Source organism: Simochromis diagramma, unplaced genomic scaffold (genome assembly GCF_900408965.1).
Source record: "Simochromis diagramma unplaced genomic scaffold, fSimDia1.1 OVJJ01000324.1, whole genome shotgun sequence".
Taxonomy (NCBI): domain Eukaryota; kingdom Metazoa; phylum Chordata; class Actinopteri; order Cichliformes; family Cichlidae; genus Simochromis; species Simochromis diagramma.
This window is the reverse complement of record NW_024386918.1, coordinates 450,569-470,496: the sequence shown is the minus strand read 5'-3', so window position 1 is coordinate 470,496 and position 19,928 is coordinate 450,569. Positions and strand designations below refer to the sequence as shown.

Below are 19,928 nucleotides of genomic sequence, written 5' to 3'. Positions count from 1 at the left end.
ATGCATGCTCAATCAACAAGGTAAGTAAATCCCAAAAGGTTGATTCTGTTCATCTGGACGTAGCATTTGGGAGAACGTTTTGTCACAAGTAACTTCTTCAGTCTCAGCTGACTGCAGGTTTCCCCAAATTTATAGACAGTACCTTTGCACAATGACTGAAACTAGCCCACTGATGAGCAATGGGCTGTGAGGTCAGTTCCTTGATCATTAATTTGCTAATTGTCATGATGGGGATTGGCTGCAATTACAGCATTGTAAGATGGTGAAAGATGTACCCTTAGGCTCCCTCCTTGATTCAAAGATGGTCTTTCCTTTTTCATGTAAATGGCATCCTTGACTCCCCACTCAAACCAGTGTTCCTCCCTGTCCAGGATGTGTACATCCTCATCACTGAAAGAGTGTCCACTGGCCTGTAAGTGTAAATAGACTGCCGAGTCCTCGCCTGATGAGTTACTTCTTCTGTGTTGTGCCATCCGCTTCGCCAGAGGTTGTTTGGTTTCCCCGATATACATCATGGCAAACCTTCTGGCACTTCACAGCATACTCTACATTACTCTGTTTGTGTCAGGGGACCCGATCCTTGGGGTGGACCCATTTTTAGCGCAGCGTGTTTTGAGGTTTAAAAGCCATGGAGTTCAATGATCAGTGGTCTTTGATATGGGCTTTGATCAGTGGTTGTTGAACAATGGTCATGACAACTTGGATATTAATGATCAAGGAACTGACTTCACAGCCCATTGTTCATTTAGTGGGCTAGTTTCAATCACTGTGCAAATATACTGTTTATAAGATTGGGGAAACCTGTAGTCAGCTGAGACTTAAGAAGTCTCAGCTGACTACAGGTCAGTGACGAAACGTTTCTCCCACTGAAAACGCTACATCCAGATGAACAGAATCAACCTGTTAGGATTCCTAAAAAGTCACTTCAGGAAGAGTGAAGATAAAGGAGAAAAAATGAAACAGAGAATGTTTGGGTAGCAGATAGAACTGTCCAACTTAATGGACTGCATGTAATTTTGATACCTTAAGTTTCTGTTCTCCTAGTGGTGAACAGGAACAGGAACTTAAGGTGGCATCTCTGTGGCAACCGGGTCATGGTCTTTGATAAAACCAGGGTTTCGTATAATAGGTCATTGTGAAGAAGATCTGTTGGAGCTTGAATTAAACTATCCTTATTTGAGGTAGACAAGGTTGTCTATGAAGAGACAACTGAAAAAGAATAGAATATGAGGAGGCAGCATTACTGCCTCACAGCAAGAAGGTGCTGCGTTCGAATTCATCATCTTTATGGTGTCTGCTTCTCTCTGGGTACTCTGGCTTCTTCCCAAAGTCTAGATACTTGCTGTAAGTGGACTGGAAGATCCTGTGGTTCTTGCATCAGGAAAGAACTGTGTGGTCCAAGTTCTACTTTGTTTTTCCCTCTGGTCTGTTCTTTCAGGTATCAACTGGGCGATCGTGGCTCAAGAGTTGGGAATTCGCCTTGTAATCGGAAGGTTGCCGGTTCGAGCCCCGGCTCGGACAGTCTCGGTCGTTGTGTCCTTGGGCAAGACACTTCACCCGTTGCCTACTGGTGGTGGTCAGAGGGCCCGGTGGCGCCAGTGTCCGGCAGCCTCGCCTCTGTCAGTGCGCCCCAGGGTGGCTGTGGCTACAATGTAGCTGCCATCACCAGTGTGTGAATGGGTGGATGAATGGATGTGTAAAGCACTTTGGGGTCCTTAGGGACTAGTAAAGCGCTATACAAATACCATTTACCATTTTATTTTTACCATCAACTGTGATCTGTTTTTTGGATTTTTTTTTTTTCCATTCCTCTACAAACATCATCATCTATACTGTCAATAAATATTCATAGTTTTTATTTCTTTATCTGTCACATGCCTGTCATACAACTCACATAAAGAATCCTTGCCATAGAGATAGGGTTAGGATTAATGCTTGCCTGTCCCACACACCTTGAGCACACAGTTGCTGTTGACTAGGAGGTTGCCAGGTTTGATGTCTCGATGTAGAATTCCAGCAGAGTGAAGGTACTTAAGTCCTGGTGATGGTGGAGTAGAAACAGACAAATTCATGAATCATGATATCACTTGTGCAAACAGGCTGAGCTACATGTTCTTACACAGAAATTCACAGGTATCTGCTCATTTACAAATAAGGATGTTTGATATTTAAAAAAATTATACAGTGTTAAAATACTCAAAATTGTTACCACAACAGTTTCATGTAAAAAAATCAATCAATTCCTAACTGGCTGCCTCAGATCAGCTGGGTTTTTTCCCCCCTTAAATTAGTTTAGTATATCGTTAGCTTCATAGCATAAGTGCCTAAGTCATTTTTTGGTCAAATTGAGATTTTTGCCTAACTTTACTCCCCTACCACTGCTGCATCATCCTGTCCGTCTGTTTTCCGAAAACACAAAAAAATGACTTAGGCACTTATGCTATGAAGCTAACGATATTTAAACCTAGCAAAAGTTTTCTTTAGTTTAATAGAAAAAAAGAATACTGTAATCATACATACAGTATATTTTAATGTATAATTATCTTTCAGCCATGTTGGCCTGCCATCTTGAATATAGTGGTTGAGATGGATTTTGTTATTCCATCATGTTTTATGTGGCTAAAGACTGACCACACGTGTATCATGCCAAGAGCCAAAGAGAAAAGAAATTGTAAGCATTCACGTGCATGGAGGCAAATTTTAACTTGTGCCTACACCTTCAGATTCAAGACATGAAGGATCATACCTATGTTTTATCATCTGAGAAGGTGTCCCCTTAACCGTAGAAGCACACACACACAGACACACTTGACTTTCCTATTTTTGTGGGGAGTTTAAAACTCTTCTTAAAACATATTTATTTGCTTAAGCCTTTGGTACTTTTTAAAAGGTTGAATCTATTTTTTTCCTATTTTTCCAATTCTCTATTTTTAACATGTTTGATATTATTTTCTGTTTATGCTTCTTGTATATGTACACTTTGTGAAGCCTGGCTTTATTTTAAAGTGCTTTATAAATAAAGGTGCTATGGTACGGTATATGTCAGGGGTGGGGGAACTCCAGGCCTCAAGGGCCAGTGTCCTACAGGTTTTAGATATCACCCTGGGCCAACACAAATGAAACAAAGGATTAGTTCATTACATCTTGAGAACTTCAAGACACGCTGAAGAGGTAATTTAGCCATTTAAATCAGCTGTGTTGGATCAAGGACGCATCTAAAACCTGCGGGACACTGGCCCTTGCTTAAAGCAAAGAAGAAATTGCATGCAGAAAGTATCAAAGCACTCACACAAATTTATACTCCAATGCATGCATCGGAGAGCAACCTGGGGTTATCCAGCTAATTAGGTTGCTTTTGAAGGTAACATTGCAATGTTTATCCAATTGAATTGAGGTTTGCAAATGTGAAAAGAGTTAAGGCACTGATATGGAGATAAGGCACTGCATGAATGACATTATGATTGGGAGATGAGCTAATAGTTGAAAGTTTGAACCTAGATTTGCCTTAGTCAGTGGCAAAGGCATGCTCATCATCCTCTCGAACATTATCACTGTGAAAGAGCAAAAGTAATGCTGACTTTGTTCTGAGTATGTTAATTAGATAAGTATAATTCAACTGATATGATTTTTTGATGATTATTATCATTATTATTGTTATTCTCATTATTGTCATTATTATTAGATTCTGCTTATACTTGCCTCCTGTTAAATTGGATTTAAAAATATATCCTGCATTCAAAAAAGTCTAAAATGTGGACATTGCCACATTGCCTCATTTACAGTTCCACAAAGGTAAAAATACAAATGTATCCATGATATGGTCCAATCGAATTTTTTGATGTATAATTATTTTTGGAACACCTGACTGTGGGGGAACAGTGACTTAACTTCTGAATCCAGATCTGAGGACTGAGGTGAGTAAGAGTTTCGGGGGACTCACTTCAGTCCTGAAGGATCCCATATGGAAAAGATATATATAAATCTTATAAAGTTTTTATCTGTCTTGTATGAAACTTGTATGAAAAGCATACAAGAGTGAAAACACATATAAGATCCCTTGAAAAATGATATAATGAAACTTGTATGTTTTGTATACTTACTAAAAAAATATATGAAAGTAATGAGAAAGTGGCCACTTTCATGAGTAAATCATGTAAGCCTTATATGATTTATATATGATTTACTCATGAAAGTGGCCACTTTCAAGAGTAAATCATATATAAATCATATATGTTTTTACTATTTCTTTTCCATATGGGATAGTTTTGGAGTGAGCAGGAGTAGACTGGGAACTGTTGCTTGTGGGTGATATTCTGGGCGTGAAGTTTGAAATTTCAAGGCTATAGTGAGAGGCTGAACTCGCTGTACAACTGAATAGAGTGAAGCAAACAGTTCCGAAGAATAGATACGACAGATCGAAGGATGGTGAGAATGATTCTCTGAAAGTTCCTAGGTATGAAGAGGAGTCACTGAAATTGGGCTGTAAAGTTCTTAGCTGGATGAACCGTGGGACAAGATGCCATGGTGATACATGCTGAAAGGGTAAGTATGATTCTGTGTTATCTTGTGGGGGGATTTCCTTGTTTATGGGAATTTACACAAAAGTCAGACCAAAATGACCTATAGTGCGGGACAGCATATACAGAAACAGAACTGGAAAGTATGAAGTATTGTTTTCAGTTCAGTTAAATTCATTTTTTTTAATATAACACCAAATCACAACAACAGTTGCCTCAAGGCACTTTATATTAAGTTAAGTTAAATACCCTACAATAATACAAAGAAAACAGAGAAATCCCCAACATTGACTCCCTATAAGCAAGCACTTTGGTGACAGTGGGAAGGAAAAACCCACTTTTAACAGGAAGAAACCTCCAGCAGAAGCAGGCTCAGGGAGGAGCTGCCATCTGCTGAAGCCACCCTAAACCCTAAACCCTAACCAGTTGGGGGCGAGCGGATGAAGACAGGATAAAAGACATGATGTGGAAGAGAGCCAGATATTAATAATAACTAATGATTAAATGCAAAGAGCTATAAACACATAGTGAGTGAAAAAGGTGACTGAAGAAGAAACACTCAGTGGATTATGGAAATCCCCCAGCAGCCTACACCTATTGCAGCATAATTAAGGGAAGACTCAGGGTTACCTGTTCCAGCCCCTAACTATATGATTTAGCAAAAAAGAAAGTTTTAAGCCTAATCTTATTAGTAGAGAGGGTGCCTGTCTTCTGAATCCAAACTGGAAGCTGGTTCCACAGAAGAGGGGCCTGAAAACTGAAGGCTCTGGCTCCCATTGTACTTTTAAATACTCTAGGAACAACAAGTAAGGCCGCAGTCGGAGAGTGAAGTGCTCTAATAGGTACCATATGGTACTATAGGGTTGTTAAGATAAGATGTGGCCTGACTGTTTAAGACCCTGTATGTGAGGAACAGGATTTTAAATTAGATTTCGGATTTAACAGCGAGCCAATGAAGAGATGCCAATATACGAGAGATATGCTCTCTCTTTCTAGTCCCTGTCAGTACTCTTGCTGCAGCATTTAATTGCCAATTAATTTAAGGCAGGGATTTTTTAGGACATCCCAATAATAATGAATTACAGTAGTCAAGCCTAGAAGTAATAAATGAATGAACAAGCCTTTCCGCACCACTCTATGATATGATGTTTCTAATTTTAAAGATATTCCGCAAATGGAAGAAAGCAGTCCTACATATCTGCTGAATATGCGCATTAAGGAGCATATCCTGGTCAAAAATGACTCCAAGATTCCTGACAGTGTTACTGGAGGCCATTGTAATGCCATCCAGAGTAAGCATCATGATACAGCCTAAGGGAAACAGAATTGGTCCTAGCACAGAACCCTGTAGAACTCCATAATTAACCTGAGTGTGTGAAGAGAACTTTTCATTTACATAAACAAATTTGAGTCTATTAGATAGATATGATTCAAAGCACTGCAGTGTAGCACCTTTAATATCTATAGCATGCTCTAATTGCTGTAATAAAATACTGTTGTAAACAGTATCAAACACTGAGGTCTAGCAGAACAAGCACAGAGATAAGTCCACTGTCAGAGGATATAAAAGATAATTAATAACCTTCACAAAACCTTTCTATACTTTGATGAGCTTTGCAACTTGATTGAAACTCTACTAATTAGCCATTGCTCTGCAGAATATCAATTATCTGTTTTACCACTACTCTTTCAAGAATTTCTCAGATAAAAAGAAGGTTGGAGCCAAGACAGCTTTGTTAAGTAATGGCTTTTTAAGTAATGGTTAACCACTGCCAGCGTTAAGGCCTGTGGTAAATAGCCGATTAATAGAGATAGGTTGATCATATTTAAGATTTAAACATTGATTTTGATTTTAAGCAGTCTTGTAAGAATGAGGTGTAAAAGACACCTTTATGGTTTGGAGGAAATAATTGCTGAAGTTAAAGATTGAATTAAAATATCAATTGGAGAAAAAGAGTCTAAATAAATATCAAAGCAGTTGTACGTCTGTAAAATGGTTATGAGTAATTTTTTTAATGGTTAAAATTTGATTTGTGAAGAAGTTATGAAGTAGTTAATGTTAAAGGAATGTTTGGCTCAAATATGGCCAGATTTTTAGAAATGAGAGCTGTTCCATCCAAAGTGGGATGAATGTCTTCTCTCTTAATAAAACTAGGTTTCCCCTAAAAGGTTATCCAATTATCTATAAAGCCTACGTCTTTTTTGGACACCTCTCAGGCAGCCGTCAGTTTAAGACGAACGTGCTAAACATGTAATTCCAATTGGGGAGGGAACCACAAAAAATTAATAGTTCGACATTGTTTTGCAAAGTTACACACGGACTCAATATTAATTTTAGTGACCTCCGATTGATGTAACTGGGTGTTATTGTCGACATGAAGTATAATTTTATGGAATTTACATTTACCCTTAGCCAGCAGTTTTAAATTTCCTTCACTGTTGCCTTCTCTGGACGCTGGAAGACAATTGGGTGTGTCATTGAGTGGGGAACAGCAATTAGACACATGAATGGGTGATGTCACCCAGATAACCCGTTTTCCCGGCTGCTTGGAATAATCTACCAAGGGAGAGCTAACGGGGCCTACACTACCTTCGGCTGAACCGACTACAGGGCCCTGGCTAGCTATTTGTTTTTCAAGGTTGTGAAGCCGGGTCTCCAATTCAGTGATCCTGGCCTCCAGAGCTGCAAAAAGGCTATATTTATTACAAGGATCGTTATTACCAAAGGAGACTGAATAGTAACTAAACATCTGACACAATGAGAAGGAAAGTGTAGGAGGGACAGGTGAAGAGGCCATGCTGCTAACGAGTCCACTGCAAGCTAAGCTAAGCTAAGCAATCCTTAAAGACATAGTGAGTAAATACTGTGAAAACAATTAGAGAATGAATCAAAAGAGTGATATAAACGAAAATACCACTGTGCACTGGAACAGGAACAAGAAGTGATACTCTATCAGAGAAAGAGCCAACACCAAGTGCGAGCGCCACCCAAAGGATGGTGATTATTGTTCTGAAAAACTTGCTAAAGTTTTAAGAGAAATATAACAATGTGGGATAGATGTTTATTTGTTTTTTAATTCATTATAGCATATGAAAAACCTTTATATTACCTATATTTTATAATTGCCAGCCAGAATTCCTTCTGATATCGATAATATCAATGCTCAACGTTGCTTACAGAAAAATCATTAAGACAAAGCAATGTCTTGGCTTTAGATTGTGACACTTGGACTGGGTGTTAAAAAAAACAAAATTGCAAAAATACTGAAAGCTTTCAGGCTCCTAGTAGATTGACCTATGTTATAAATGTGAAAAGGCTTCTTAAGCTATCAAATTCACAAGTTTTGTCATCTGAGATTCAAACTCATCTGCGACTTTTTGGAGATGTACCTATGGTATCAATTTCAAAATGCTAGGCGATGTCTTATTTGAGTTATGTCAAAACTATTTAAAAAGTAAAATATGCAATTATTTGCAACTTGGAAACACATTTTATTCACAATAGAACAGCAAATATTTAAAAAGACATACATGCACAATTTTATGAAAATATTACCAAATTTTGAATTTGATGGCAGCAACTTCCCTCAAAAGCTGCAACAGTAAGGAACAAAAAGCTGGAAAAGTATCTGATACTAAAAAAAATAGCTTGAGAAAAATTTTACAATTAATTAGGTCAACTAGCAACTGGTTAGTAACATGAAAGACTAGCAGAGTTTCTGAGAAGTAAAGAAATATGTGCTTAAGGGACATGGCTAAACACCGACACTGGATGCTTTTTGGAATTCTTTTTGGAGAATATGCACACCGCATCCTCCAGACTAAAGAGGGAAGAGGCTGACCGGCTTTTAACACACAGAAGAAGAAAAAAAAAAAAAATCACTCCTCAGTTCACAGTCTACATCTCTGATGGCATTAGTGCCTATGAGATGGGAAGCATCTAAAAACCTGAAAGATATACAGGTTTTAAAGCAACATATAATTGTGGTCAAAAGTGTACATGTGGACTGGTCCTTCTATAGTACTTTATGTGAGCACTCAAAACTTTTTTATATGCTTAAGTGGGTTTTTTTTTAAATCTAACATTCACACTCTGGTGGATGCATCAAAGAGTAAGTTTGCATCTTGCCCAAGGGTATTTGGCACGCAGATTGGACCAGCCAGGGATCAAACCAACAACCTTCCGAGTAGATGACTTGCTCCATGTCCTGAGCCACATAAACTCATTTTGATGACTCCAGTGAACTGTTTATTTTAAAGGATGGAATGTGTACATAGCAAACATTTTTACTTGACTTGGGGTGGGGTGTGAATTGATCTGTTTTTTTTTTTCTCTAATCCACACAAAGTCAAAAGCAATTTTATACACATATACGCGCGCACACACACACACACACACACACAGTTAGGTCCATATATTTGGACACTGACACAAACTTTGTTTTTTAACCAGTTTATTGAAATATATTTCAAATATAGGTATATGATAGAGATGGACATAATGTGTAGCCTCTGAGCTTTTATTTGAGGGCATCCATATTGAAATTGGATGATTTTTGGATGATTTGCTGTGAACAGACAACATGTGGTCAAATGAACTCTCCATGCATTTGAAACAAGCCGTCCCTTAAGGTGCAAAGAGGAAAGAAAAAATAAATAAATAAAAACATTAAAAAATTGCTACAATATTACGAGTGACAAAATCTATAGATTGGTACATCCTGAAAACCAAAGAAAGCACTGGTGAACTCAGCAAGCAAAAAGTATCGGACGTCCACGGAAGACAACAGTGATGGATGATCACAGAATCATTTCCATGGTGAAGAGAAACCCCTTTACAACAGCCAAAAAAGTGAACAACACTAAACGAGATAGGAGTATCCGAGTCTACTGTAAAGAGAAGACTGCATGAAAGTAAATGCAGAGGGTTCACCTCCAAGGTGCAAGCCATTTATTAGCCTCAAGAATAGAAAGGTTAGATTTCACTTTGCTATAAACAACACCCAAAATAAAAAAGCTAAAAAAAAAAAAAAAAGTAGCCAGACAAAACCTGCCAAAGTTTTAGAACACTACAATTTTTCTATTTTTTTTTAATTGAAAATTATGCCGCTTAATGTGTCATTGCACTCTGAAATAAAAGCATAGTACAAATAGCAGTTGGAGTCAAAAAAAAGAATGAATTTATAGACCAAAATGTGTTCTAAACTTTTGACTCATCTAATTAGCCACCTTTGGGGGCTGCAAAATGCTGTGGTAGCCGTTTTGTTTCAGGGTGCCTCTCACCCTGTACAGGTCACAGACCTTGGATTCAGCAAAACAGCACCAGATCATCACACCTTCCCCCTCCATGTTTGACAGTTGATGCTACACACTGTGGAACCATCCTTTTGCCTACTCAATGATGTGCAAAGATCATGCATTTAAAGTTTTGATTCATCAATACCTTCTTTCATTCTTCAGTAATCAGTAATGGCGGTGTTTCATGGCCCAGGCAAGCCTCTTTGTCTTATTCTGACATCTTAGCAACAGCTTTCTTGCCTCAACTCGTCCTGTCAAACCTGCAGCTCGAAGTCTTCTCTTCATGGTTGAAACTGAGACTTGTTTACTACGACCACTATTAAGCTGTGCTTGAAGCTGTTGTCCTATGAGCCACCAGTCATGCAAGCTGTTAACTCTCAGAAACTTGTCCTGTGATTCAGTTGTGGCTTTGGGGTTGCCAGACCTCTTCCTGTCAGAATTGCCCCAGCTTCCGAGTGCCTTTTGAAGGAAACTGTACTTACTGACGCCTTGACTTTCTGTGCACTTTCTGTGTAGGAAAGACCTACATTTTTAACTGTTATGATGTTGTGTCTCTCTTCCATTGTTAATTGCCTTTTTCGCAACATTTTTGTAGCAACACACTACTTTCTGAAGTACAATTTTGCTCAAATGATGGTCACAACGGTATGGTACCACAGTGTGTTCCAACACTGCTTTTAAGCAGACAGAGGGGGTTGCACGTTATCTAAAAAAAGCTGGAAAACATGTACGAATTAGTAGCACCAGCTTTCAAGGTTTGATCAACCTCCACTGCTGCAGAACACCTTTAAATTGTGAACCGATTTTGTGTTCCATGAAAAAGGCAATAAGTGGCAATGAGTCTTTTACAGTGCTGTGGAGGAATTTTGGCCCACTCATCTTTGCAGAATTGTTGTAACTGAGCCACACTGGGGGGTATTCAAGCATGAAGTGCCTTTTTAAGGTCATTCCTCAGCATTTCAATCAGATTCAGGTCAAGACTTTGACTAGGCCGCTCTGCATTTTGTTTTTCTTAAGCTATTCGGAGGTGAACTTGCTGATGTGTTCTGGATCATTGTCCCACTGCATAACCCAAGTCCACTTCAGCCTGAGGTCAAGAATAGATAGCTGGACATTCTCCTTCAGTTTGTTTTGGTACACAGCAGAATTCATGGTTTATTTACTGCAGCAGGTTTTCCAGGTACTAAGGCAGCAAAACAGCCCCAGGCCATTATACTATGACCAACACATTTTACTGTTGCTATGAAGTTCTTTTTCTAAAATGCTGTGTTTTTTTATTACAGATGTAATGGGACTCAAACGTTCCAAAACGTTCAACTTTTACTTTGTCAGTCCACAGAGTAATTTCCCAAAAGTCCTGGGGATCAATAAGATGTTTTTGGCAAATAAAAGACGAGTATTTGTGTTGTTTTTGGGCAGCAGTGGTTTTCTCCTTGAACTCTCCCAATTCCATTTTGCCCAGTCTTTTTTTTCCTGAATCATGAACTCTGACCTTAGTTGAGACATGTAAAGCCTGCGTTTTGTTTTTGTTTTTTAATTGTTGTTCAATAAAAAAATAAAAATAAATAAATAAATAAATAAAAAAATAAAATAAAATAAAAAAAAGAATCTCAGTTGTTGTGGCCTGGACCTCGTCAATGTGCTCTTGGACTAATTTTGGTAGGCCAGTAACTCCTGGGAAACTTTGCCACCATTCCAAGTTTTCTCCATTTGGTATAATGGCTCTCACTACGGCATACTGGAGTCCCATAGCCTTAGAAATGGCTTTGTAACCCTTTCCAGACGTCAGTAACTTTGTACCTCAGGTGTTTCGTTAGATCATGGCACAATGGTCTAACGAAGGCTAAAACACTTTTTGAAATGTTTTAGCCTTCTTCACTTTGTCAGACACATTCTATATAAGTGATTTCTTCATTCTTCATTCAATCACACCTGAGTGTGCTTTGTGAAGCTGAGCTCAGCTTTCCAAAACGTGGTGTGGTGGGGGTGTGGTCTTTGGCCTGCTGCAGAGAAGGGGTGACGCAGTGAGCTCACAGGGCGGCACGGAGGCGGGGAGGGAACAGGTGCACAGGACTGTTTAATGAGGTAGACCTGTCTTATGTCTTTGGCAGTGAGGAGAAGAGGACACACACACTGGGAGCGACGGAATGACAGCGCCTGAGGCTGGTGCCAGAAACCGCAGGAGAAGAGACATTGTTTTGAATAAAGCACAATTATAAGCACAACCCAGAAGTGTCTGTATGTGGGTCCTGTGTCACAGTAGTTAATAACAGTTATTTAATGATTTAACAAGAGGGGCAATTTTTTTTTTTTTTTTTTTTTTTTTTTTAAAAACAGGACCAAGTAGGTTTGAATAACTTTCCTCCCTTAATCAATGAAATCATCATTTAAAAACTGCATTTTGTATTACCCTGGGTTATGTTTGTCTAATATTAACATTTGTTTGATGATCTGAAACATGTAAGTGTGACAAATATGCAAAACTCTAGCATATCACGAAGGGGGCAAACACTTTTTCACCAACTGTACATATATATTCGTACATGTACGTGTGCCTCCACTCCTTTTTATAGTGGTGCCATACCCAACCAGGCATGGTAGAGCCAAAGTCTCTGCAGCCAACCCAGCTGCTGGCACAGTTGTTGGCGGAGGCAGCCGAGACACTTGCGTCAGTATGCTTGCTAAGAGGTGGTACAGGTGTTCTATATTGCTAACCCTCAAACACCTTTCCCCGGTCCAGAACGGATAGTGCCGCTACAACTAAAATATAACAGAGTCAAAGTCGGGATTAGCTCTCGCCTAACGCATCCCTTAACTGGGAAGACAGATTGGCCAGGGTTTAATAATCTGTTGGGGCAGTGTGTGGAGATACGTTCACCACTGATAGGGGTGTGTAGTGTCTGCAATGCGCTCAGTGGTGACGCTAGGTGTACGTTGCCGACTCTGGGGAGGATGAGACAGCGGGGGCTTCTCAGGAGGCCCCACTGGCTCCAATAGTTCACTCCAAGAGAGATTTTCTACTAGAGCAATATTGTGATGACACTCTGGTCAGCCAACGACCAAATGATGAAAACTGTCAAGAACATGACCCTGACATAACACTGATCTACTTGCATTTTGTGTTTATTAGAGACTAAATGTATCAAGTGAGTCGTGACACTCACACAGAAGAAGAACACACCCAGTTCCTGGTGTCAAAAAGCCAGCTCAGAACTCCAAGGTGGGGCATATGAGATATGGAAAAACTGAGGTGACTAGTGCTCCGATTTTATTGGCCGGGGGGGGGGGGGACGTGTGCTGATGGTGTGTCCTGCCCTGAGTATCAGCTGGTGAACCAGCTGGCCATTTCAAAAGCACTGTTGCATAGTTTTTTGGATTCACAAAATCTTGAATGGTTTTTGAAACATAATTTCTTTTCGAAACTGGTTGGCACCCTTTCACCTCTTACAGTGCCACCACTGCTGACCCACACACACTGAAGCATGCTGAATTGGTTCATCTCCTGTTTTTACCCTGTCTGTCAGCTGTTTGCTGCCCTCAAGCTATGGTCATTGCCTACCAGCATACTTACAGTTACAAAAGGATATCTGGCGACTGAAGCAGGAACTTATGAAGGATGAGCTTCACAGATTTCATCTGTGGCCACCACACAAGCAAAGCACTGGCTTCCCTATGGATCTCCTGCTGTGCCAACATCGACAGGTGCAACTCCACCCAGTGCTCTGTCTCGGGAGCTCCCTGTGATGCCACATTCCCCTGGTCTGGTTCTGCCACCACTGGAGGACAGCCAGTCATAACAGCCAATCTCCTGGCTCTGGCTGATGAAATGTAGCATGTCCTTGGGGCAAAGCTAAAGTCTGAAGTCTGCTTCACACACTGCAAGTCGCAGTCGTGGTTCCTGGTAAAGGGCTGCAGCTGACTAGATGTCCAGTCTGTCTACACCCAGAGGTTATTCAGCTGGTGAACAAATTTTACCCGCTGGAAAATGTGCAGGACCCGGCAGTGCCCTGGGTTTCCTTGCCACTACTCCTCCAGGCTGCCTGGCTCCAGCACAGACACCTAGATGTCTCCCTCTTCTAGAATTCAGGCATCAGCATTTTTCACTGCCAGGTGCTGCTGATGCTGCTCCTGCTGCCCCCACAGCTGCATCTCAGAGCCCACATATGGTCATGCAACCAAGCTACCCATCACCACCTCCTCAAGGCCGTGTCTACCTCAAGTGATCGTTGTTGGCACCTTTATGGTTCAACACTTGGCGACCATATCTTTTGCTATCCTAAGAGCCGGTATGAAGGATATTACTCCGACCTCTCTTCAGCCGTTGAAACTCACCACAGCGTCTCTTCAATGTCGGCACTAATGACTTGAAACAACGTCAGTCAGAGACCCTCAAACAAGACTTTATGCACCTTGTGGAAAGTCTGCAGAACACCAGAAAGCAATCCATTAACTGTGGTCCGCTGCTGCCTCCCTGTTATGGTGACATAAAGTTCAACAGTCTGGGTCAGCTACACATTGACTTTTTAAACAAGATCACCTTCATCCAGAACCACTGAGGTTCAAGTACTGAATTAATCCTTCACGCATGTAGGACTCCTAAAGCATGAGGGAAAATCTCACTATCTGCGACTCCGTCACTAGAACTGATATTTTCTTGCCATCACTACTAAACTGCATAAACACTATTATACTGCTACTTCACCCGTTTTCTCAGTTCTAAAGTATTCATCTTTACCAATTCCATTGATTATAATGCATAAATTAAAAAAAAAAAAAAAAAGTCTGTCAGTATTTGTACAACCAGACTCAGTAATCTAATTACTATGCGCTGTAAGCCTCTTCCTCTTAAGCCTGTCTCTCCTGCAATTATTACCCCCTCAAACCAGGCAACTGTTGCCTGTTACCCCTCAAAACTTTGTCCACCAAGTTAGCACCATTTAGATAATTATAAGAATTATCTATATTGTGTGCAGTTTAATCCTGGTTATTTTAATTCCTTTGAATTACTATCTTATAAAATTCGATGTGAATATCCAGGTTGCTATATTGTAATTTATCGACCTCCAAATCCTGCAATAATTTCTTGAATTAATGAATTCCCTAATCTCCTCTCATCTGTTACTGTTAATTTAGATAAAATCAATTTGGTGGGTGACTTTAATTTACATATTGATGATCCCTCTAACTGCACTGTGACAGAATTTCTTAACATTGCAAAGGCATTTAATTTAGTGTAACATGTTACCGGCCCACACATAATGGTGGCCACACACCGGATTTAGTTTTTACTCTCGGCTTATCTAAAAACTTTTTTGTCTAATCTACTACTGATCACTAGGGGTGGGTTTTGATTATCGATTAAAATCAATTCTAGCTTGCATAACGTGAAATAGATTCATTAAAATCCTGAATCGATCGATCGATAAATATAAATTTATTTTGCCCGAAACACCAGAATCTCAGGTTAAACCTCACAAAATTTCAACAACCACTAAACATCTAAAACAATAAATGAGAGCAGGTACACAGATTCTGCACAAAGACATAAACACAAAGCGCGAAGATGTGGCTTTCTCGCCCAACGGCACGGACACGGTCAGGGCTGAAAGCCGACAGCTCACTGATTCTGATCCGTCAGCAGGTCGGCACTTTGTGTTTACGCCCCTTTTGCACTAGATTCAGAAGCTGCAGGTTTTTAATCTCTCTCCAAACAATATTGACTGAACCAGCAACAAGAGAAGATCCAAACTACACTTCACATTTTGCATCACATAAACATCGTCATGAATGCCCTCTTAGTTTGCTGTTTTGCTTCCACCACGATAAAAATCACACTTCATGCAGAGCTCGCGGTCTCTCGCTCTCTGTACTTCAAGAACAGGTTCCCATCCAAAAATCTTTTTTCTGCATTATTCGCTTGCTTATTACGCGCAAGTCAACTGTTGTTTCTTTTCCCTTTTACTTACTTCTGAAAAGAAAGCCTCATTTCTGCCGTTCAATAGGCTACTGAACAAATTTAAACTTTTTAAAATTATGCAAAATTGCAAAACGATTAGCTGCGTCTCTAATAAAACCTCTGTAACTTTGCTCTGCTTCACTTCAGCAGCATCAGGTAATATTCATATTTTGATTAATGACTTTCTTTCATTTTTGATCTACTGCAGAACATTTTTAAGGTTATCTGCTATAAAAGTCGCCTTCATGTTTTTCTGTGTTTTATCCTCCGTTACTTTGACACAACGGCATCGACTGTGATGCTTACACTTTTGATAGAGTCTTGCAAGTGTCAGCTTTCTTTTTATAGATATAAAAATATGGAAATGTACTGATATGTGATCAAAATTATAGTATTTCTGACTGAGACAAAATTTCCCAGATTAAAATCGAATCAAACCGAATCGTGGATCGAATCGATTCGGGACCTTGTGAATCTGAATCGATTCTAGAAATCAGTGACGTTACCCAGCCCTACTGATCACAAGCATGTAATCTTAGACACAGTTCTGCATCTAGTGTTGTCTTCCCAGAGAAAAACTGCTCATATTCGGAAGATGCAACTGCTATCATCATCACCCATCCATCCTTCTTCCACTTAAGGGCCAGGTCGCGGGGGCAGCAGCCTAAGCAGAGAAGCCCAGACCTCCCTCTCCCCAGCCACCTCCTCTAGCTTATGCGGGGGAACACCAAGGCATTCCCAGGCCAGCCCGAGAGATATAACCTCTCCAGCGTGTCCTAGGTCTACCCCAGGGCCTCCTCCCTATCATCATCACCCCGACCCAAAATTACATACCAAGCCCCAAAAAAATGACTGAAGGTGCATTGAGTGCGAGAGCAGCTGACCTGAGAGATAGGATCATGGCGAACCTGGAAAACCTGACCTTTGATGGCCAATTACCAAGACTATATGAAATAGCCTCTGAAGGTCTACTAGAAGATGTGAATGCAGCATTACAGAAAATCCCTAAAATGGCCATTACCAAAACGAATCAGCAGATCTACACCACGACAACAGTGATCACTTTTTTGTTTGGCTATAAGATGAACAGCCACAAGGATCACCATCCCCTATGGAGAAGGAGACTAGGGGCGAAGATCAATGTAGTGCAGAGGGAAGTTAGCAAAACTATTGGAGCTGCAGAAAGGTGTTATGACTCGATGCCCCACACATGGATCCTGGAATGCCTAGAACTATACAATATCAGGAATTCAATGGGGATGTGGCAAACAACACTAGAGGCCAACCCACGGAACATGTCAACATCACGTGTAGGAGCTACCAAGGAGATGATCTGTCCCAACTGCTGTTCTACATAGGCAAGACCCCTTAGTGAGATCATTTACAAGACCTACAAGCTACAGACACTGACTTCGGAACTGAGCAATCATCAGCCACCTGCTCCAAATGAATGACATCAAGCTGCATCCCAGGAGTAAGCAAGACAAAGGGGGTGTCCAAATTCATCTGCTGCATCCTCCTGAGGCCGCATTTGTAGACCGATTACCTCACAGTGACGCGCCAAGGCTGTCCAAATTTGTAGACTCCTCCGAATGCAGCCGACAAACACGGGTGTATCCTTTGTGGCCCACCATATCCCAGAATTCATAGAAATTCCAGTTTCTAACAATGGCAGTTGCTACTAAGTTTTAATATTACTCTTTCTGGGTCACAAATTAAACTTTTATGATATTTCAGGCAAGAATGTGGCTGTGCAAACTTCAAATATCTGCTGGGTTTATCAAGACATCACATATTTGCAAAAGTGCTCTGACATTTTCGGAGACGTCTGTTACCCAGCAGCTCGATAGCTAGCCGGGGCGATAACAGCGAACTCCCTGCACAACCCACCTTTCACTACTCAGGTTAAACATGATATATAAGTCACTTAGATAACTTAACAGTGTTATTGTTTGGCTTTTTCAGTGTTTTATTTGTTCATGAGTAAGTCGGTTTGGCTGAGATTAAAGTTAGTGTTTTCACACAGATAAATAAACGCCAAACAGAGAACTGATTAATCAGAAGTGTGAGATGATCGAGAATTTATGCCAGTGTCCTGTTATATTATAGACAGAAAGGAGCAGACAGCCAAGTTTATTAAACTCCACCGAGACAGCTGGTGATGCAAAACTGAAGGCTAGACCGTCCAATTTCACAGCCGCTCACTTCCGACCTAGCCGGCCTTTGGAGGACGACCGCGAAGGCCGGGTCCTCAGGAGGACTATGAATTTGGACACCCCTATAGATACACTGATTCATACCAGTAGGATCTACAGCAACGAAATTCTAATGCCGTTAGGACTGGGAAAAGTGTAGTCAGTTCTGACTACTATCCCCTTATTTGTTACAGAGAGAATTGTACTACCAGGAGGCAACATTGCAGACATCAAGGACAGCTACAAGTACCTAATCCCACAGGCAAATGGGAGCCATAAAGAGGCCGCTAGGAAATCTGCAACCTCCAAATACCTGCAGAAAGTAAAGCAAGTCCTGAGGAGTCAGCAGAATGGGAAGAACAAGATCCGGGGCAATTAACACCAATGTCCTGCCTCTGATCAGATACCCTGTTGGGAAAATAAGCTGACCAAAGGAGGAGATAGAAGCCAAGGAAAAAGACAAAAGAAAGTTTCTTACCATGCATGGAGCGTTTTACTCCAAGTCCAGGACCCTGAGACTGTATGCTAAGTGGAAAGAAGGAGGCTGAGGCCTAGTGAATGTCACAACCACTATCCAGGACAAAACAACAAAGATCAAAAGATCGAAAGTCAGGAAGATGGGCAAAATTGCTCATGTGCTTAGGAAATACCTGAGCCAATAGAAATCCGAGAAAGAAGAGGAAAAATCATCATGGAGGTACACTAGTACTAGGCTGCTAATGTACCACGGGCAGATCAGATTCCTGGATGAAAAAGCTGGTCTGAAAGACAGCAGAGAGGCACTAATAATGGCAGCATGGGAATAAGCTAAGATCCTTAGGGACTTCCAGGTACAGAGAGACAAACTGGTGATGGGTAACCAGACACTCTAGCGGTGTACAAGCAGATTAATACAGCCATAGTGATAGATATAGCTACGCTGAGTGATAGCAACATCAGGAAAAAGGAACACGAGAAGCTCAAGAAGTACCAAGGGCTGAGAAGATGTGGAAGGTGAAGTGAATAGCTGTCCCTGTGGTACTCTGAGCACTCGGTGCAGTGACACCCAAGTTGGATGAGTGGCTCTAGGTCATATTTTTCAGATCTCAGAAACAACACCTGAGACATCTGTCCAGAAGAGCACAGTTCTCGGAACAGGAAAGATACTGTGAAGTATATACGTGCATGCTCAAATATATACATACACTCAAAAATTTTAATACGTTCCACTGAAGGTTCTAAAATGTCTTAACTTTAACAGTCAAGGCATACCAACTTGTTCCTCTACATTGTATGTGGATTAGAGAAAATCAAAAATAAAGTCAAACTTGTGCACCCAGGTTGTATTTCTTTTTTTAAATTCAAAAAAGATGTATAGTGTATATTCACTTCACCCTGCAAAAAACACAAAAGATGTTTACAGAAATCAATATCAGAATTCTCCATCCTCATGAGTGCATGTAAACATTTGACCACAACTGTCAAATTTAAAATGAGCTAATATTTTTTGTCAAAATTGTACATTTTCTGCAGTTTTGCATGTGATATTTTCCGTGTTCCATTGTGAATAAAATATAAATTTATAAGGTTTGTAAGTCATTGCATTTTACATAACATCTCAACTTTTTTGGAAATAGGTTTGTAGCTTTTATTGCAGTTTTTAAACAGATGGTAAATGTACTTTTTTCCTCAACTGTGAAATATTAATGTGAATATCCCCAGTACTCATTCTTAAGCTATGAGACCCAAAAAACCTATAAAAAAAAATGGTAAACCCACCCCTATGTAATTTGAGTGCCTTAAACTCTTTAGGGTGTAAAGGTTTTCCTTTTATTATGGAATTTCCTAGTGTAAACCCAATCCTCAAACTCCAAAAGTCTTTACCAACAAATCCTACTCACAAATTTATCACCAAGTGAAATACAGAGCACCTCGATATTTCATGAAATAACAAGGCCAAACTGTTTCCATTCATGATTAGAC

General features: G+C 40.3%; 1 protein-coding gene across 1 annotated transcript in view; it reads right to left on the bottom strand.

Annotated features, from left to right (window-relative positions):
* Window positions 1-19,928, bottom strand: part of nlk2 (nemo-like kinase, type 2) — a 54,781-nt gene that overhangs the window by 14,155 nt on the left and 20,698 nt on the right. The window contains exon 5 of the mRNA XM_040036450.1: window positions 1,953-2,038. Within this exon, the coding sequence (XP_039892384.1) occupies window positions 1,953-2,038 (86 nt within the window). The remainder of the gene's footprint in view (window positions 1-1,952; window positions 2,039-19,928) is intronic.